General features: G+C 38.2%; 1 protein-coding gene across 1 annotated transcript in view; it reads right to left on the bottom strand.

Annotated features, from left to right (window-relative positions):
• Window positions 1-400: 400 nt before the first annotated feature.
• LOC307157224 (uncharacterized protein) overlaps window positions 401-21,070 on the bottom strand; it is a 90,884-nt gene continuing 70,214 nt past the window's right edge. The window contains exons 6-8 of the mRNA XM_079869067.1: window positions 8,688-8,747; window positions 6,691-7,266; window positions 401-3,635 (exon numbers count right to left, since the gene is read on the bottom strand). Of these exons, the coding sequence (XP_079725193.1) occupies window positions 1,975-3,635; window positions 6,691-7,266; window positions 8,688-8,747 (2,297 nt within the window). The 3' untranslated portion in view covers window positions 401-1,974. The remainder of the gene's footprint in view (window positions 3,636-6,690; window positions 7,267-8,687; window positions 8,748-21,070) is intronic.

Raw genomic sequence — 21,070 nt, 5'->3', positions numbered from 1 at the left:
GTGTTTATTTTGACCTACTGGCCTGGCAGCAGAATACAGCGTTTTTATTCGTTTTCACTGATCCGTGTGAACGGGTATCGTTTTGACAGCTTTATCCTCTGTCTAAAGGAAGAACTTTTCCATTTTTAGTACATCGTTGTCGTGTAAATGTTCCCTCCGCTCTGTTGTAGAGATCATTAATTATTAAATGAGTTCGCTGTTTCAGCAGAGCTGCTTTATAGCCTGATGCCGTCCATCAGCTCAGTTCAGCTCTTATACTGGTTTAAAACAGTGTCTTATGAGATATTATCCTGTCCTTTATTTATTAATGAGAGAAAGCAGTGGATGAGGATGAGGAGCAACAGAGGAAGAGGGACGAAGAGGATGGACAGACTATCACTGTACTCGAGAGATTGGCAGAAAAATAAAGCTGAGGTTTTTAATATATCAAACGAAAGATAATAAAGCAATGTATAGTTTAAATAAACAAGTTTATCAACAGGGGAAAATACATTGACAGTAAAGAAAACAACAGATTAAAAGTAAACAAGAAAACAAGTGTGTATTTTAATGAAATCATATAAATGTACAATTAAAATGAATAATTTTAAAATAAAAAAAGGTTTCAGTTTGTCCATCTGTTGTCTATAATGACGTTGTGTGTGTTTGGGTTCAGTCCCTCAGTTCTCAGTTCTCCATGTTCCCGTGTTTTCATCATTAAATCCACTCCTGCGTCTCTGTCTGCTGCCTTTGCTCCTCGTTTCACAGAATGACTGACTGAGGATAACATACACAAGAGCAACAGGCTAACAGCGCTGAACAATCAAGTCTAATCACGGGGAAACTTCAGAGAACTAGAGACACTCAACAGGAACAGCAGAACATGAGAGTCCAGGACACATGCGACACGTTTCAGAACTGAGTTAAAGTAGGAGAAATATCCTGACTGTTTATCATAACCATCATATATGCTACCACTTTATAATCAGGTTCATCAGTTAACATTAGTTAAATAACTTAGTTAAGATGAACTGAGAGTGAACAATACTTCTACAGCATTAATTAATCTTAGTTAATATTAATTTAAAGGTGCAATGCGCAAAATTTTATGTCAAAAATACCCGTTTTCTAACCCATACATGCTTAAACAATTGCCTGATGGGCTGAATGAGCCCTTCTCTGATCACTGCGATTGCCTCTATAATCCTGTACAGTAAAATAAATAAGAGGGATTCGGGCCGGAATGAGCGTGCACACCTCTGGTTGCAGTTTCGCTTGTCGCCAGAGGGGGCATAGTTCTGCAAAAACTCAGAGACTTACGCAATGCACCTTTAAACATTTACTAATACATTATCAAAATGAAAGGTTGTATTTGTGAACATTAGTTAATGCACTGTGAACTAACATGAACAAACAATGAACAGCTGTATTTTTACTAACATTAACAGATTAATAAATACTGTAACCAATGTATTGCTCATTGTTAGTTCATGCTAGTAAATACATTAATGTTAACTAATGAACCTTATTTTAAAGTGTTACCATATATATAAATATATATATATATATATGTGTGTGTGTGTTTTAATTATCTTTACTTTTTTTCTTGTTCATGCAGAATGAATAACTTGAATCAATGAAAGTAAAATGACATCATCCCAAAACAGCAGTTTGATACTTTCTGATCATTTGTGATACACGACATATTCATATTCAGCTCGTTCAATATAACACAAGTCAATTTTAGATGTATGATTTTCTCACAGGCCGTTCAGCAAAATAATACAAGTGTGTTTAGAAGATGAAGACCATTTAAACTACTGTATTTTTTAAAGTATTTTAAGTATAATAAAAATGCAATGCATCTTAAGACAGAGCCAAATGTTTGAGTTTATAGTCATAGTAATTGTAGATAAAGGGTCAAAGTTTCACTTGAACACATAATTTGCTTTACTGAACCCTTTACTGAACAGGGCTCTTGGATCAAAGGCTGGTTCATTTTTTTCTTGTTGCAGGTGTGTGTGTTTTCCAATCTTCTGGAAGCACTCCTCCAGTGGACACCTTACTGATGATCTCTGCCCTCTCCCTGACCTCCATTAAAGCCTGGATGCGATCTTGAAATCCAGGCTTGGCTTCTTGTTTCTCAGACTCGATCATCAGATCAATGTAGTCAGGAGTGGACAGAGGATTGGGCTTGAGGGCGATTTCCTGCAGACTCTCCGAAGACATTTGAGATCTTCCAATTAGTTCGGTCACATTATCCTGGACAACCTCAAACTCCTTTTCAAGCTCTTCAAAGATCTTTTCCTTTGACATGACCTGTTCATGTGCAGCCTCATATCGCTTTCTTAAATCCTGATAGGTTCCCTTTCTCTTTTCTTTGACATAAGTCCATTTGTATTTCTGATTAAAATGCACATTCCAGGTACACTTTCCTGGACACACCGTACACACTCCATCTTTCATGACACTGCACCCATGTCTTTCACTGTCATTTGCAATTTCGCATTTGTCACAACATGTGAAGTGACACATCTGGCAGTTGGTTAAGTAGTGGCCAGATTTGTTTACGATCTGTTTTGGGACAGTTACTTCTACTTCATATTCATAATCCTTGTTAGCCTTCATTTCTGCCTTGTGTTGCTCCAGAGCAGCTCTTGTCTTCTTGAGTTCATCCAGTTTCATCTGACCAGCATTGATTTGGGGCTGAAGGCCTTCCACAAGCACTTCAAGCTGCTGTCGCTCTTTCAGGACTTCCCGTGTCAGAGACAAGCTCTGGGTTTGCATCTTGTTAAGGGATGTGAAGAACTTTCTCATGCTAGAAAATCCCAGCTTCCAGAACATCTGGTCAAAATCAGACTCCTCATCGTCTGCAGAAGTGTTATTGGTAGCAAACAGAGCGGAGTTGTTGAACTTGAAGTGAAGCGGCTCTCCAGACTCACTGGTAGAACAGGGAACCGCAGACTCTTTGATGGCCTCGAGAACAGGAGGTTTTTTCCCATCTGCAAAGGTGATCAGCATAAGAATGTTTTCAGCAATATCATTCCCAAATATGGAAAGAATGGAGTCAAAGATGTATTTCTGTGTGTGCCTCAGACGGGCAAGTGAAGCCTGTACTACAAAACACACGGCATCAATGCGGTTGATCCCTTCATGGGCAGAAAAGAACTCCTGAATCTGCTTTGTGATTTTCTGGTCATGTGAAATTCCTCTGGTGTCACCGAAGCCTGGTGTGTCCACAATGGTCAGAGAATATGGGACCCGGAAACCATCCATGTGATTGATTTGATATGCCGTGATCTCTGAAGTCTGACTTTCAGCCTGGGATTTCTGCTTCCCTTCATCTATCAGCACAAACCGGAAGTCATCTTCCCATTGCACTCCCAGGATGTAGTTGATCATGCTGTTAATCAGAGTGGTTTTTCCTGCACCTGTGGCTCCGATCATCATGACGGTCTTGTTCTCTTTAGGGACATTTTTCCCAAACGTGCTGCTTCTGCAGAATCCATCACAGTTCTGCCACGCTTCAGACAGGTGGAGTTTAAACTTGGGCAGGTTTTCATTGCTTTTACAAGATATTTTTCTGCTCCAGTTGTTCTTGATGTCATGTGCAACACTTAAACTCTTTCCACTGCTGTGGTCTTTTCTGCTGCTTGCTTAAAGAAAAACAATACAATAGTGTGAACATCCGGTCATCAATACAGTATATTTACTCAGTGTTCACACTGTGTAAGGCTGTACTGTATCTAGACTAAATCTGATGTCTTGTGTGAACAGCCTAATCTTTGCATATGCTGTCATGACACATTATACAGTTTGGATATTTAGCTGTTTTCCAAAAAATGACAGACATTTTTAATTTCGAGATAATCTAAATCTTGAAGAGAAAATAAACAAATAATGATAAATAATAATAAAGCTAGTAGGTGATTTTCTGGCTCCTTGCAGACCTTGATAATCCTATTACAATACAACTACAAACGTCCCAAGGAAATCCTACAGGAACACCTGAGTTTTATGGAGATGGCCGTGGCTGAAGGGACACACTGACATTGCCTAAACCCTGTGTTTGCTGCTTAATCAGGTGAAGAAGTGCTCTACGTCACCAGAAGGGCATCTGCCTCATCACATCCTCAGATTCTTAATATCACTGCCTAATGTAGTTCTTGTGTTTCTGCTCGCCTCTTCTCTTTTTCTGTTCTTTCCTTCAGTGATTCTGCTTGTTAACAGCAGGTGTTCATCACTAATGCTCAATCGTCAATTGATCAGTGGCGGCTGGTGCTAAAAAAATTTGGGGGGGCGCAACAAATTGAATTATTAATCCAGGACTGAATGTAGGCTAATTGTTAAATAACAATTTAACAGTGATAATAATGTAGCTATCATTAGCCTAAAGTTTAGCTAAAACTTCAGCCGGTAGGGTCGGGAAATAGCCAATTGCCAAATAAATCAGAATTTTTGGGCTAAATGGCGATGTATGGTATAATCTGAGTATTTAATTATTATTTTTCTATTTGAATAAAAAAAAAACTATTTAATTTTTTTTTTTTTATATTTAATATCCTGATCAATATTGCACTACAAACAATGTTCATATTGAAGGTTATAAAAACAAACATAGTGTAACCTTGCTGTCTATCTGCAGTCTATCCAGAAAAGGGGTCAAATCACATTACATTCTAACATTGCAACATTACAATCTAAAAACAAAATAATGCTTTTTAAAGAAGTAGTTAAACCTGTTAACTGTCACGGGCCCACCGGTGGGCCCAAATCCATTACATATTTAAAACCGTAATATCCCATACTAAACCTAAACTAATCTTGACAAACAATATATCATTTGAAAGCTTACAATCTCTAGTTTTCATATTTGGTGACTGATTTTCAATATAAGTTGCAGAGGAGCCGTAATTTATCAATTTGCAACAAGAATATTTTCATATTCCTAAGGCGTGTTCAGACCTTTATTTTGAAATAGCAATGAACATGAAAAATCATGAAAGAATGGTAGAAACCTGTTTGTTTTCATGCCAAGAGTTCAAAAGATAGCATCCATTCAATTATTTTAGAAAAAAGGGTCTGAAAATGTTTCAAATATGAAGAAAAAAATTATAGATTTACCATTTGTGATGTGGCAGCGAGCTATAGCGCACATACGTGTTATTTTATGTGTTTCTTAGAGGTTGAATTAATATCAAAATCTGTCAAACTTCCCATATTACTTCTGAATAGAATGTCTACTTCATAAATTGCATGAAAATTGTGGAAATGATGGTTTTGATCACTCAAACCACATATGGAAATGGAGGCGCCCTTATATGGGCAGTAATGGAGTCTGGTTGTCACCTAGTGAAAAAGTTTGGTACTGCGCCCAAACAAAATCTTACTGAAAGCTAATTTTTTGAGATATCAACCTAAATTTTGAAACACAACTTGTTCAGATTTTTGACTTTGATTTTCTTGCAGTTTTAGAGTCACCCAGGTTTTAAAAATATATATTTCATATAAAATATGAATAATTATCTTTTTTATATTGGACATTTCCATAAACTCAAACTTCTATAACTTTTTTTCTGTTTCACTTTCTTAATTTATTTGACTTCTACATAAATCTGCCAAATGTCTTCTTTAAAACAAGACCAATTGTATGTCTATACTCCAAAGCATTCTTTAATTACAACAATTTAATTTATTTATGATTTAGTGCTAATGAATATTTTAGTCAGAATAATTGCGCTCCTATTCTATTGCGCTCCGTCTGTTCGGCGCGCATGCACGCGGCGGCGCTCGTTCACGGAAGTTTAGCTTGCAGAAAGCTCGTCCACTCATGACAGCAAACTGGAAATATTGACTTTCTAACATTTACAGATGGAGAATATGTCCGTGAAATGTAAGTTATGCACTGAGAAAATTATTGGATATCACTTCAGCTTATGGCTAAATATTATTAGAGGTATATTAGTTTCCACCAATCGCTGCACAAGTGAAGGTTACGTATGATGACGAAAGCACGTTAGTGCGAGCCCTCCCGGAACCCATAGAGAATGCATTGCAGTGCCTGCAGTTCGAAAAAACATCTTTGAATGTAAGTCTATGGGAAGACTCTGGGCGATTCTCAGCCAGAGTGAAATCGCCCAAAAAGAGGCGGTACTCCACAGAACGTGACTCGGCGCTGATTGGACTATATCCAGAGGCAGAACAACAGTGAGTGACTGCTAGCGTAACTTTGTGGTTGAATGAGATTGTGATTGAATAAGTCCCTTTCACACTTTGGTGGTGCGTCGCCCGATCGCCCTAATGAAGAAACCGCCGCTGCAATCGATTAATATACTTTAACACTCTGTAGAGTGGGACCATATGTACAATGGTGATTTTATGAGCCGTGGTGATTTTTAACACTGAGGATTTCGATCTGTCTATCCACACCATCTTAGCAACACCGTATACCATCTTACAAAGTTCATGTTAGCTGTCTGTTTGTCTGAGAGACAACATTAAACCTTCAGATTTCAAAATATGAAGGAGTACTTCAGGCTTTCATAAAAGCCAACAAAAAGTTTGTCTTAACTTTTTTTATCAAGTTTAACACAGCCAACAGGAGTGTCTACATGCACACCAATATGCTGAAATGTCGATGCAACATGATGTGATTGCGTGTTTGTTTGTACAAATAAAGATAACATTTACTCAAATATTGTGTTGACTCACCTCTTTCTGTGGCTTCTGTAGAGAAATCTTCATATTTGTTACAAATCAAGTAACGTCCATCATTGCCTTGAACAGTTTCCTGCAATGTCGCAATAAGGTCGGCAGGAGTGCTGTTAGTCCCCAGTCTGTAGTGTCTGTTAAAACACTTATTGATGATTTCCTTTATGACGTCATTGACTTCGGTCGGCTCTGCTCCATCAGGCTCTTGTGTCGTGAGCACCAGAGTGTGTTCAAACACACTGTCAGAGAAACAGTTGAGCACTACCTCCACACACACTTTCTCTTCTCTCGAACACTCATCGGGTTTGAGGACCAGAACGATCACATGAGGTCCCGGCGCAGACAGAGACACACACTCCTTCACCCCCTGTGTGATGTGACGTAGTGAGAGATCAGGGCAGAGCAGGAGAGGAGTGTTGATGACCATCACATGTTTTCCTCTGACTCTCTCACTATACGGCTCTACATCAGCTGGAGGAGATTCACTGTCAAACGCTGCTCTTCCTAAGATGAAGTTTCCCACTCGGCTGTTTTCTGATACACTCCTGCCCAGAAGAACAATCCTCAGATCACTCACTGAAACACACAGCACACACATGATGTTACAGTGTGTCACAATGTATCGTCTGACTGTAAAAATGAGGCACCATTTAGTCTGGAACCTGAAGCGACCTTCTCGATAACCTCTAGGAACACTTTACTCAGTTCATTTCAATTCACGTTTATTTGTATAGCGCTTTTCACAATACACATCATTTTAAAGAAAGTGCTTTACAGAAAATGAGTCCATATTACAGTTTACAGTGATCTCAGTTATCAGAGGAGACTGTCTTAGTTATGCATTTCAGAAATGTACATACACAAAAAATTTATTAATTTAAACATATAATAATTGAATGCAGAAACAATGAGCTCATTGAAGTAATGAATACTTGTATGTTAACAAATGATTATGACATTTATAAAATATAGCTAAATAAAATATAATATACAGTACCAGTCAAAAGTTTGGAAACACTACTATTTTTAATGTTTTTGAAAGAAGTCTCTTATGCTCATCAAGCCTGCAGTTAAAAAAAAAAAAAAAAAAAAAAAACAGTAATATTATGAAATATTATTACAATTTAAAATAATGGTTCTCTTTTTTAATATACTTTAAAATGTAATTTATTTTTGTGATGCAAAGCTGAATTTTCATCAGCAAGTACTCCAGTCTTTGGTGTCTTATGATCTTTCAGAAATCATTCTAATATGATGATTTGATACTCAGTTATTATCAATGATGGAAACAGTTGTGCTGTTTAATATTTTTTTTTGGAATACTTTTTTCAGGATTCATTGATGAGTAAAACGTTAACAGCATTTATTCATAAAAACAGCATTTATTCAAAATAAAAACATTTCTAACAATATAAATCATTACCATCACCTTTTATCAATTTAACACATCCTTGTTGAATTAAAGTACTAATTTCTTAAAAAAATAATAATTATTGTTCCCAAACTTTTGAACGGTAGTGTATATTGTTACAAAAGATTTCTATTCTAAATAAATACAGTTCTTTTTAACTTTTTATTCATCAAATAATCCTGAAAAAAGTATCTCAGGTTATAAAAAAAAATATTAAGCAGCACAACTGTTTCCAACATTGATCATAAATCAGCATATTAGAGTGATTTCTGAAGGATCATAAGACACCAAAGACTGGAGTACTTGCTGATGAAAATTCAGCTTTGCATCACAAAAATAAATTACATTTTAAAGTATATTAAAAAAGAGAACCATTATTTTAAATTGTAATAATATTTCATAATATTACTGTTTTTTTTTTTTTTTTTAACTGCAGGCTTGATGAGCATAAGAGACTTCTTTCAAAAACATTAAAAATAGTAATGTTTCCAAACTTTTGACTGGTACTGTATATGTAAAATATAGCCTTTAGGTCCCTCAAATACCCTGTATGGTGTCTCTGTGTATCTATAAAGACTAGACTTACTCTCAGGAGGAATACTTTCTTTGCTGTTTCTTCTCTTGGTAGGACGAACACGGACCACACCTGCAGAAAAAAACCATTTCAATTATATTTGATACTTACAGCACAGTAATTCTACACCTCAGTTTTACTGAATAAATAAATACTGGCAAACAAACAACAAAGCTTTCTTTCTAGACGCTTTCTTTATTAAATTCTCAACATGATCAAAATTATTGAACACAACAACAGAATTGTAATTTCAATTATTAGTGAATTTAAGTGTTTGATTTTGGTGATATTCTCTGTTTATTTATTCTGAAGATTAATCACGACATCTTTATTTATGAAGTGTTTCATACAATATACACTCAAAGGCCACTTTATTAGGTACATCTGGTCAACTGCTCGTTCACGCAAACATCGGCTGCGTCTGAACACTTAAGGCGGGCATGATTTCAGCGAAGTTACCAACTCACACTGTAGAGTAGAAAAGCCTTTCAGTGTCCGTAAACTCGATAGTCAGCTAGAAAAATAACTTTAGAGAGGAGCATTTTGATTAACATATGCACTATATTACATATTAATATATATTTTTACTTAACATGCTGCCTACATCATAGGTCTTCAACCCTGCTCCTAAAGGCTCACTGGCCTTCAAAGTTTATATCGCACCTGCTTCAGGTGTTTTTGATCAGGGTTAGAGAGCTAATGCTGTCGACATGGCATCACGTGCCGTTATATTCAGAGCTGGTCACGTCCTCGGACCGGGAATTATGTGTTCCTATAGCACCACTATCAACCCCTAAATGAATCTGCAGCAGTCTGCAAATACACTGGATATGACAGCATTTATAGGATGCATTGAGGAGGAGGCCAAACTACACTTAATGGCCATTGACGCTGACATTATTATGGTCAGAGACACTGGCTCAGATTCTGTGTAAAGGACAATTCTTTGTGACTGTGTGTAGTTCTCAAGTTGAATAAGATATTCAGTTCCCACTTTAAGAACCTTAGTTCCCAGGACATCCACAAGATGGATGTAAATGCTGATGCTGTTAAAGGAGGGCAGGCGTAAACGCATGACAGGATGACTGAAATTAAAGGTTTAATAATAAATTTGCTTTTAAATTAACTTGCTTTTTTTGGTCTGGAACAGCGCAGGAAACCAAAGATTGCCCATTAAAAAGTCTAAATTGAATTATATCTCATGTTTCACCACTCTGGACATTAGAGCCAGTGGATTAGCTGGATTAGCTCCGCCCCTGAATTGGCACTAATTTGAAAGCGAAGCTAAAATGTGGCCGAGTGCTCGAGTAGCCTACTCGTTAGACGTTAGACAGCGCGCCTTCCAGACGGCTAAATAAAGTGAGGCTGGATTTGAAAGTGCGCACTGCAGTGATGCCTCGAATCACTGATCAGAAATGATGTTAAGTGTGAGATGTGCAGCGCCAATCTATCATATCCATAACATTATATTGAGAACACGATTGTAATATAATTTAGTAAATTCTCTTTGCTTTAGTTTTTCAGCGCGCTTTTAAAGGAAGAGCACGTTCACGTGTTACACATCAGACTAGCACGGTCAAGTTCATGTGCGCATTCGTGTCCTTTTGTGCAGATGTAAGTTGCAAGATTACTTTTATGTTGTCTATATCTGATTAATCTCAAATATAAGACGCATTTGGTTTAGTTTAATAACCAGTGGGCAAAACGCTGCAGTTAACCGACCGTTCATTCACTTTTAAGTTTAAGCTCAAATGCAATGTCCGACATTGCGGACAGTTTGAAAGTGAAACTAAAATGCGCACGTCTGCACAGGCATTCATAACGGTGCCCGTCCACAGATAGAGAGTGTGTTTTCAGATCACTCCTATGGTAGGAATTCATTGAAAACGCTCGCTCTGCACCATAATGTATGCCCCTGCAGACGTGCGCATTTTAGTTTCGCTTTCAAATTAGTGATTTAAAAGCCCTCGCTGGTGATAACGGTATTACAGGTGTTGTCACACTTTGATTAACCGGTGGGAAAATATTCTCACCGGCACATCCCTGGTTTATATATGTAGTATAAGTATATGTAGCTATGTGTCTTGCTGTGTGTATATCTCACCTCTGCTCTCTCTGCTGGACATTATGATATTCAGTTTCTCATCCGTCTCATTCTTTAGTCTTCATCGTCTTCTCTGACTCCTGAGATCTGTTCCAAGAAAAAAAAAAAATATATATATATAAATCACACTACAGAGAGTAAAATGCAAAAATGTTGATAATTAAGTGTTAAGATTCACTGAAGGAAAGAGGAACAACAAGAACAGAAAAGGAGAAAAGACGAGCAGAAACACAAGAACTACAAATGACTAATGGCTGGAATGCATTTCACAAGGTTTGCCCTGATTTATGTTACTCAGAGACTGACGTGTTTGGCGTGTCAAAAATGTTACATTCAGCTGTTGCACATTCCTTGACTTTTAAAAATCAAGTAAATGTTTTTAGGAGTGGTTCTGATGCACAAAGTTGTTTTTATTGTCTCTTATAACAAACATGTTTTATTTAAACCCATGAAAATGCTAATTCAGTAGACAGATTTCAACTCATCTACATCTTCATCTAAATGTTGCTCTCAGCAGCGTGGACGGTGTCGGGATGTTTGCTAACAGTACTTCTTTTTACCCCCAAGAAAAAGAACTAAAAATAATTTTGTCGTGAATATATCGGGGTCTTTACAGTCTTGATGAGCCAATGTAATTGATAAAAGTCAGAGTCAGTCTGCAGATCGAAATAGACCTACCTGAAAAAATGTATATATTAATCAAGTGTATATAAAAACAATGCTTAGTCTTCAACGTGTAAATTAAATATACATTTATTCTTTTTAAAGTGATTAAGTCAAGAGCAGTGACTGTTTTTTGTTGTTGTTTGATTAGCATTAATGACGACATCAGGCACATTTGGATGCTGTCACTTCATGACAGATAAAATATTTATAATAGATATTTTATTTGTCGAAATCAATCCTTGTGAAATGCAAAGGACATTGGTTAATTACGGAGCCCCTAAATGGATGTGGTGGGGAAAATTTGGGATGGGAGAGAAAAATATTTTTCAAATCTTTTGCGTTCCCCCATGAAACTTTGCGTTCCCTCGCAAACCTGTAGTGAGCTCGACACACACTTGATGTTTAATGTCCCGCTGGCAGTGTTTCAGACAGATCTGTGTGTTAATAATGGAGCGTTTACAGTGGTTGAACTTGGACTCAAATATAAAGAAATGCGGTCAGAGCTTAACTCAAGGAGTTCAGTGAAGTTAGCAATGTATTCACACATTCCCGGATCAATATCCGTGAACTATGATTATTTATTATGAAACAACAGAATTTGTCTTAACAACGTTTAAAGATAAACACTGAACTCTTTGAGTTAAGCACTGACCGCATTTCTTTATATTTGAGTTCAAGTTCAACCACTATGAACCGCTCCATTATTAACACACAGATGAAACATGAGGTGTGTGTCCGAGCTCACTACAGGTTTAGCGTGAGAACGCAAAAGATTTAAAAAAATAAAAATAATTCTCCCATGCAAAGTTTTCCCAGCACCACGTCCCTTAGGGGCTCCGTAGTTTATGCATATCTGAGCTGGTTTGGGCTGAAAGCATGAAATGCAAGAGTTTAATGGGTATAAACCGAATGTCAAACGTTAAACTAACTTTACCGCCGTGTCTTACTGAGGACAAGAGGTTCATAAATGCTTCTCATGTTTGGGAAGATGTTTAACGCGTGTTGCTTTTACAAATGCACGTTATAATCGACTCGAACTCAGAGCTTTCAGAGACAGAGCAGCGTTTACTACTGATCCCAGAACAGCTCTTCACTGACACGCTGTGCATTAAAAATAATCGCAAACTTCCTGATTTTATAATCGCAATAAACCAAATCGGTTTAAACACTATTTCCATGTTAATTGCCCAGATATCGCAATATAAAAATGTGACGGTATCGTTGATGTAAACGATATGATTGGCGATCTAGAGTTGGTTTCAGCTTACTGTATAGGCACTGAGCAAAATGATGTCCAAAAGACGTATTTTTTTAACGTCTTTGTCACAAAGTTGTGTGTTGAGAAGACGTCCACTGAGGAGCCAGAGCAAAAGTTTTTATAATGTCTTTTTTTGACGTGTTCTGCACATCCGATATAGACGTTCATGGATCCTCCGTACAAGGTTAAAAACTAGTTCAAATGTGGTCATTGTGGACATATTTACAACATCATTTAAGGTCTATAATTTAGATATAATTTATACTGTTTCTGGACCAAATTAACACTCTCGGGATGCATTCAATTAAAACTCTTGTTTATTTCAATGTAATTTTTTCCATTTGTAATTGCAAAGCAACTCACAGACAGTTTGTGTTTGTCCAAAAATCATGAACATAAAAGAAACGTCTTTGTCAGAAAGTGTTTCCCACTTGTGCTGCCCTTCATCACAGACACAACACACAGATACTTTGACTATTTCTGTCAGATGTCTACAGAAGCTCTTGAGGTTTAGAAGTTGATGATTTATTGATTTTCGGAGATCAGTGTTTGCTTTAGCTGGGCTCTTGACCCTTGACATTTTTGCACTGACGTTTTCCTCTGTCCGCTGTAACCCGTGTGTTTACAAAGCACATTAAATGATGTTGAAAATGTGTCCACAATGACCAGGCCTGGACTGGTAATCTGGCATACTGGGCAAACGTGCTTTTTGAGCCGATACATAGGGCGTGCAAAGACGGGTGGTGTTTATGTAGTGGGCCATCTTGGGTCAAAGTGCCAGGGCCGATTTTTTGTCCCAGTCCAGCCCTGACAATGACCCCAACTAGTGTTTACCCTTGTACGGAGGATCCATGAAAGCCTATATCGGAGGAGCAGAACACGTCAAAAAAGATGCCATAAAAACGTTCATTCTGGTTCTCCTCAGTCAGTGATGTCTTTTCAACATAAGTCATGAAATCATTTTGCTTAGTGTTTCACCCAAAAATGAAAATTCTGTCATGTACTCACCCTCATGTCGTTTCAAACCTATGAGACTTTCGTACAACTTCCAAACACAAATGAAGATATTTCAGGAGAAAAGAAAATAATCGGGAGGAAGAGAAGGAGCGACTGACATTAAAACACCACGCATGTGTTATTCTCCGTCAGTCTGAACATGAGAACATGAGGGGATTATACAGATCTTTCAGTCGAACTGACGGATTATTTGTAGCGCAAACTGATGATTTGTTTCAGTCTTTGTGAGTGGATCTTCCCCAAACCCGAAGTGCCTCCCCTGATCTAACACGAAGTCGACTCGTTAGGAAAAAGTGTGGATATAATCTCATCTTTGTCGACACACAAACATCACGAAAATACATTACAACATCATGGACGTTATTATGAGAAGGACATCGCTGAACTTACCAATAATTTCGATGGAACTGTTTTGGTTTACGGTAGTCTTAAAATTACGTCTTATCTGAACTGTGTGTGGACGAGAGCGAAACTGCGAGATTATCTCTCACAACTCGGACTCTGTACTCCTCATATCTCATCATTCTCAGGGCCAAAGGTAGCCTACAATTTGTCAGATAAAAGTCACAATTACATTTTTAAAATAGCTATAGTTAGAATATAGTTAAATAGTTAGTTTCAGTCACGCTTCTGTGGATGAACAGCAGGTCTTCTAAATGGTTTAAGTGATGATTTAAGCCTCCTTTAAACTCTTAACAAGCTGTTATATCTAGTGCATGTCTATTGTACAACATAACTCACCTATTAAGAGTGCTGATGTTTGTTTTCTTCTGTTCTTCTTCTTTTATTGAAGTAACATCAAAACAAACAATACATATCAAATGCTTGGGGAGGTCTTATGCTAACAGTCTTATAAGAATACATTAAAGTGTCTACGTCCCTGTAAAATTCTGATGGCTTTTTGTTTCTTCGAGGGCAATCTTTACTCAGTATAATGCTTCATCTTTCCACATTAATGTCAATTTTTTATCAACATTTCCAACAATGAAATCAAGTACAATGAAATCCTAATGAAATTTTGTAATTTATGCACATTCGTTCAACTTAAATTCAAAATAACTCACAATTTCATGCATAACCCTTTTAATTCAGCTGTAAATATCTTACATTGTGTGTCTTTGCTGACCTCTTGTGGATAAATAATATGATATTTCATGACTCTAGATGGCCTTATAGCTGTCAAATGAGCTGTTCCTCTGGGTCCTAAAGTCATTTCACTTCAGTGTGCGTTCAGATACACATGTAGACATTATAAAATATTTTTTTGGGAAAAGTTGAGCATTTTTAGGTTTTTCTATGTGAACTGAAGCATTCCTCACATTTCCTTCATTCCTGAGGGGGTCAGATTGCCCCATGAGGGTATTTCTTACCGTTCTAAATTTCAACCACAAAACTCCTCAAATCCATTACTTTTTTTTGTGTGTGTGTATTCATGGTTCAAGTGTGACAAAAGTCCTGGGGTCTTGGACCCCTCTGATGAACACTCAATAAAAAAAAAAATATTTTCCAGGTCAAAATGACCCGAGAGAATGATGATTTAAATAAGATGCTCTCTGATTCTGTGTGGAAAAATAGGATACATTACAAGGAAAACTTCATGAACTCATTAAAAACAACAACATCCTTAAAGGGATACTCCACTTTTTTGGGAAATAGGCTCATTTTACAACTCCCCTTTAAATAGTCGAGTTAAACAGTTGAGTTTTACCGTTTTCGAATCCATTCAGCCGATCTCTGGGTCTGGCGGTACCACTTTTAGCATAGCTTAGCATAATGAATTGAACCGGACAAGACCATTAGCATCTCTCTCAAAAAATGACCAAAGAGTTTAGATATTTTTCCTATTTAAAAGTTGACTCTTCTGTAGTTACATCGTGTACTAAGACCGACGGAACATGAAAAGTTGTGATTTTCCAGGCTGATATGGCTAGGAACTAAACTCTCATTCCTGCGTAATAATCCAGAAACTTTGCTGCCGTACCATGGGTCCAGCAGGCGTAATGATATGACGCAGCGCCTGATAATAGTCCCCAGCTCGGTAGCCTATTATCAGGCGGCTGGCGCTGCTTCATATCATTACGCCTGCTGGACTCATGGTACGGCATGAATATGAATCGATCTGACCTACCAACTCGATTTTTAAATCAAATCAATTTCTTTCCCGGCCCTAATTAAAGTTTACTGAACTTCTATTCTTTGACTCTTATTTATAGTAATTTCTAGGTATTTGACTGGAATGTTATAGTAAGATGCCCTGAACATTCTCTGACCGCTATAAGCTCACACTTCTTCACATTCAGATGAACACCGGATTACTCTTCCACAAATAAATAAGATTTTAAAAAAGGGTTAGTCTTTGATGGACCACAAAAGGAGAAATCTAAACCGATGTCCCACTCGCACGGTTGCACGTAATGGCAGTGGATAGAGACCAGCATCAAGCTTTCAGAAGAAGACTCGCGTCGATGCGTCACGTGTCGTATAATCCGAGGGTTCTGGGGGATTACGAAAGGGTTTGATGGAAAACAGACGAACATGTCACGAGGAGGACGCATATATTCACCTCAGAGATGAACGGACATGGATTGGGTCTCATCTTGGGACACGGATCTTGGATTCACTGCTGTGCCGAGCAGAAAGCTTTCACGTTTTTTTGTGAAAATGTACTTCTAAAGTCGAATTTTCTGGTTTCAAATTAAACCGTTTTTTCTTCATGGTTGTGTACATCCAATCCTGTGTCCGTAAACGGGTAAAAACGGGTAAACAAACAGTGGATTGGCCAATGCCAGGCGTTTACTTTTATTTGTTTGGAAGCTCAACTTATCGCCTAGCAACTGCCTGTGCTGTCGGTCGATCCATCCAATCCACGCACACATCCAGGATGAAACAGTGTGAGTTCTTCAGTTACTAGCTAGCTTTTTTGAAATGTTCTATTAACTCAGTTTTGTGAAATGGGGGGAGAGACGGACGAGGAGGATAACACAACAAAATCGGATGAGCCACCAGTGTCAAAGAAAAAACGATTTACAACCTACAACTCAGACTGGGCGAAAAGAGAAAACTTTTCTGACTGGGTAAGGCCCACCCAAGGAGACTCGTTCTCCGCTACCTGTGTTTTGTGTCCTGCCAAAATTTCAGTTAAATATGAAGGAAAAACAGCGCTGGAAAATCATGCAAAAACAAAGAAGCACCAGAGTTTTGCATTAAGCAAACGCAAAAATCTAGCCATTGCAAAGTTTATGACAAAGAAAGGTTCACCAGAGGAAGACAGGATAGCAGTAGCGGAGCTTAGCAGTGTATACCACGGAGTGCTTCACGGCCACGGCTACTTATCTACAGACTGTGGTAATAAAGTAAGTGCGAAAATCTTTCATGACTCAAGTATTGCCACAAAAATGTCATGTGGAAGAACAAAAAGTGAAGCTTTAGTTCAAAACGTCCTAGCACCTTACAGTCAGGAGCGTTTAGCTACAGAACTGAAACGTACCCCATATTTTTCTGTCTGCTCTGATGCATCAAACTCGGGGAGCGCCAAACTATATCCATACACAGTCCAATATTTCCATGAAGACGAGGGAGTTAAATATGGGCTATTGGAATTTTACGAAGACCCCATGAAACCAGCAGAGCTATCTATGAACAAATTTTGGATATCACAGAAACAAATGGCTTGTGTGCCAGCCAGATAAGTGCATATGGTGCTGACAATGCATCTGTAGATTTTGGCAAGCATAATTCTGTTTATCAAAAACTGAAAGAAGTCAGTCCACACATCGTAAAGGGCAACTGCAAATGCCACTTGATCCACAACACCCTGACAAACGCAAACAGAATTCTCAGCGCTGCAGGATATGATGTTGAATCCATTGTCCTAAAAATCTACAGTGAATTCTCATGCTCAGCCAAAAAAGTAGAATCTCTGAAAGAGTTTTGCGAGTTTACTTCAGTACAGTATAAGAGATACTGAGGCATGTTCCAACCCGTTGGTTATCTCTGTTGCCTGCAATTCAGCGGATCCTGGAGTGTTGGCCTGCCCTCACTTCTTATTTTTTGTCACTGGGAAAGAAGGATTGTCCTGACATTATCTGGAAGGTTGTATGCAGAAGTGGTGCTGATGCTGCCAACAGCAATGATGAGGATGACGTGACAGTGTCTGGATGTTTCCTGTTGCTCATGCACAATGTAATGCAGGAATTTGACAGCGCAATTCGGAAGTTGGAAAATGAGAGTGCTACTCTACTGGATGTTCACGGAGTAATTAGCCGATTGCGCAGCCAACTAATCTCGCGTCGTGCAGACAGATTTTATGGTAGTAAAACAAAGCAAGCATTCCGAAAACTAAGTGCAAGAGACCAAACAGAGTTTGCAACACTGGTCGACAGCTTCTTTGAAAAGGCTGTTCAATACCTGGAGGCTAACTTTGATTTTGATGATCCAGTTATGTCTAACGCTAGCTGTCTGCGACTGAGTGGTCCAATGGAATGGGATGCTCTCGAGCGACTGGTCGACAAATTAGCTTTGAGCATTGACGAAGACAAACTGTATCAGGACTACACTGTACTGAACGATGTATTTGAAAGCATCCCAGAAGAGCTGGCACCAGACAAGAAATGGGCTTTTTTTTCCAAGAAGGAGAAAGCAGCAACTGAACTGCTCAAAGTGGTATCATTTGTTTTTTCTGTCCCTGTCAGCAATGCCTATGCTGAGCGTGTATTTAGCCACATGGAGGATGTCTGGTCAGACAAAAGGAACAGGATGTCAGTGGGGTTGGTCAAAGCTGAACTTCAAGTTAGATTAAACTTTAAATTATCATGCTTGGAGTTTAAAGCATTCATTGAGGGACAGCCGGGACTTCTGCAGGCAGCAAAAAGGGATGAGAAATACACATGGAAAAATAGGTGAGAAATGTCAGTCTTAGGTTGCCCAAATTTACTAAGTTAACAAAAACAAAGTTGTTTATGATCTATTATAATACATGTAATCATGTTTTAATTGCTAAAGAGTATAGCCTATCTTTCTACAAATGATTAGATTTTATATTAGATTATAATTATACAGTATATGTTTACACAATGTTTATACAAAGTGTATTTAATGTATGTATTTAATGTAGAAAGGAGTCCAGAGTGAGTGCATGTACGCCAGGGAGTGCATCTATGTCAGGGAGTGCCTCTACGTCAGGAAGAGCATCTACGTCAGGGAGAGCAGGACAAATATAGGTAACTGTTAACAAAACCCCCCCCCCCCCCCCCCCCCCCCAAAAAAAAAAGTGTCCCGGTTTTTCACAAATCAAAGGTGGCAACCCTAGATATGGGAAAGGGTTTGATGTAACAGAATGAATGTAGTATTTAGTTAATCTGAAAGAGAAAATAAAAACTGTGAATCGTAGATTTCTCCTTTTGTGGTGTGAGAAAGAGAAAGTCGTATAGCATTAGAGCACCACCAGGGTGAGTAAATAATGAATTATCCCTGAAAGGAACACGCCGACTTGTGGGGACTTCAGCTTGTTCCCCGTATCCCCCAGAGTTAGATGAGTCCACACACACCCTTCTCATCTCTGTGCGTATATATAGATATCATCAATGTGCTTTTGGGGTAAAACTGCTGAGTATTCTGGCCATGATCAATGCATTGTCACTTTTTATTCCACTGCTGTTCAGTTGTGACTGATTTAAAAACTTTCAAATTGTATTTCTTTTGTTGCTGTTGTTAGCTTGTCTAAATAGTGCTACGCTGAAGTAGACACATTTTTGCTGTTGTGAAACAAACGGTTAACCTTGTTTCTCTCTGTTTCTCTTGTAAATATGGTAAATATACCTAACTTGGAAGTTCTAGGGAGTGGGTGCCCCTTTCTTTTATTTTTGTAATTCTTTTCTCCTGTTTAAACTAGAGAGGGAGTCAGGGAATTATTAGGCTAGCGGTGGGAGCGTCAGACAGAGTTACGGCACGCACGGAGATGAGAAGGGTGTGTGTGGACTCCTCTAACTCTGGGGGATACGGGGAATAAGCTGAAGTCCCCAAAGGTCGGCGTGTTCCTTTAAACAGCATGAGGAAAACACAAGGCCAGTGGTTTGATTCCTCAGGACTCAATAAATGAAACTGTACAGTTAGAGGACAGAGCCAATTGCAGGCTAGTTTGGTTTCTGGTCAAACACTTTTCAAAAACATCTAATGCCTGGTTCAGATTACACTATTGTTGTGTCAGTAACGATAGTCACTGTGTCAGATTACGCGATTCTGACCCCTAAAATATAGTGTCGAGGACAAGAAACATGTCAGACTACACACTGCTTCCTGACCCGTCATCTCGTGCCGTCTCTCACACACACACACACGCACACATACATACATACACACGCATACACTCACTCACTCACTTGCTCACACACACACACACACACACACACACACACACACATATTAATTTACTCATACGCACACATACATACTCACACATACACACTCACTCACTCAATCTCGCACACACACACACACACACACACACACACACATACACACACACTCACTCACTCACTCACTTACTCTTGACAGAACCATTGTGGAGGACCAAAAAAATAATTAAACATGCTAGTCTTTTTATGGTGATGTCATGAGGCATCACATCACTATGACAGTGATTCTCAACCGGTGGGCCTCAGAGCGCCATCTGGTGGGCCGTGTAGGCAGTGATAGACTACCCCCAAATTAACTTATTTATTAATTTACAAAACTTATTTTCTAATTATCTAATTGTTCTTATGAGTTTATATGATCAAAAACACTCAAGTCAGTCAAGATGCATTATCTAAAAGCTAATTTAAGTTATCTTAAATAGTTAGCTTAAGTTTAAATATCGCAACACCAGTCACGTCAGATTGAACGTTTGCTCGATCAGATGCAGTAACATTATGTTACTGTAATATGGATCGTTTTCTGAAAAGAAAAGCAGACGTGGGAGACAGACCTTCGAAGTGTGTGGTGAGAAAATACGACGCTGAATACATTAAATTGGGTTTTATAAGGGCGTCTACAACTCGAGGTATCGAACACTGGACGCGCACTCTCTCAGTTTATGGCCAGCAATATTGTTATGTTTAAGGACATTACGAAATTAAGATGATATCTGTACTATATTATGATTGTAATTACGTTTACAATTACAATTAAATACAATCGTTGCTGAGTCTGCAGTCTGAACTCTTCACCTCACTGAATTAATTGAGAATCTCACCTGAAAATCCGATCATTTTCATCTACCCAGCTGATTTCTGTAAATGAATGTAAAACTAAATGTATCTTGCACGCTTTGAGACAAATAAAACGTAGTAAATTTAATATAAAACTATGTAA

The sequence above is a fragment of the Squalius cephalus genome (genome assembly GCF_949319135.1).
Source record: "Squalius cephalus genome assembly, chromosome: 4".
Lineage (NCBI taxonomy): Eukaryota > Metazoa > Chordata > Actinopteri > Cypriniformes > Leuciscidae > Squalius > Squalius cephalus.
This window is presented reverse-complemented; position numbering and strand designations above follow the sequence as displayed.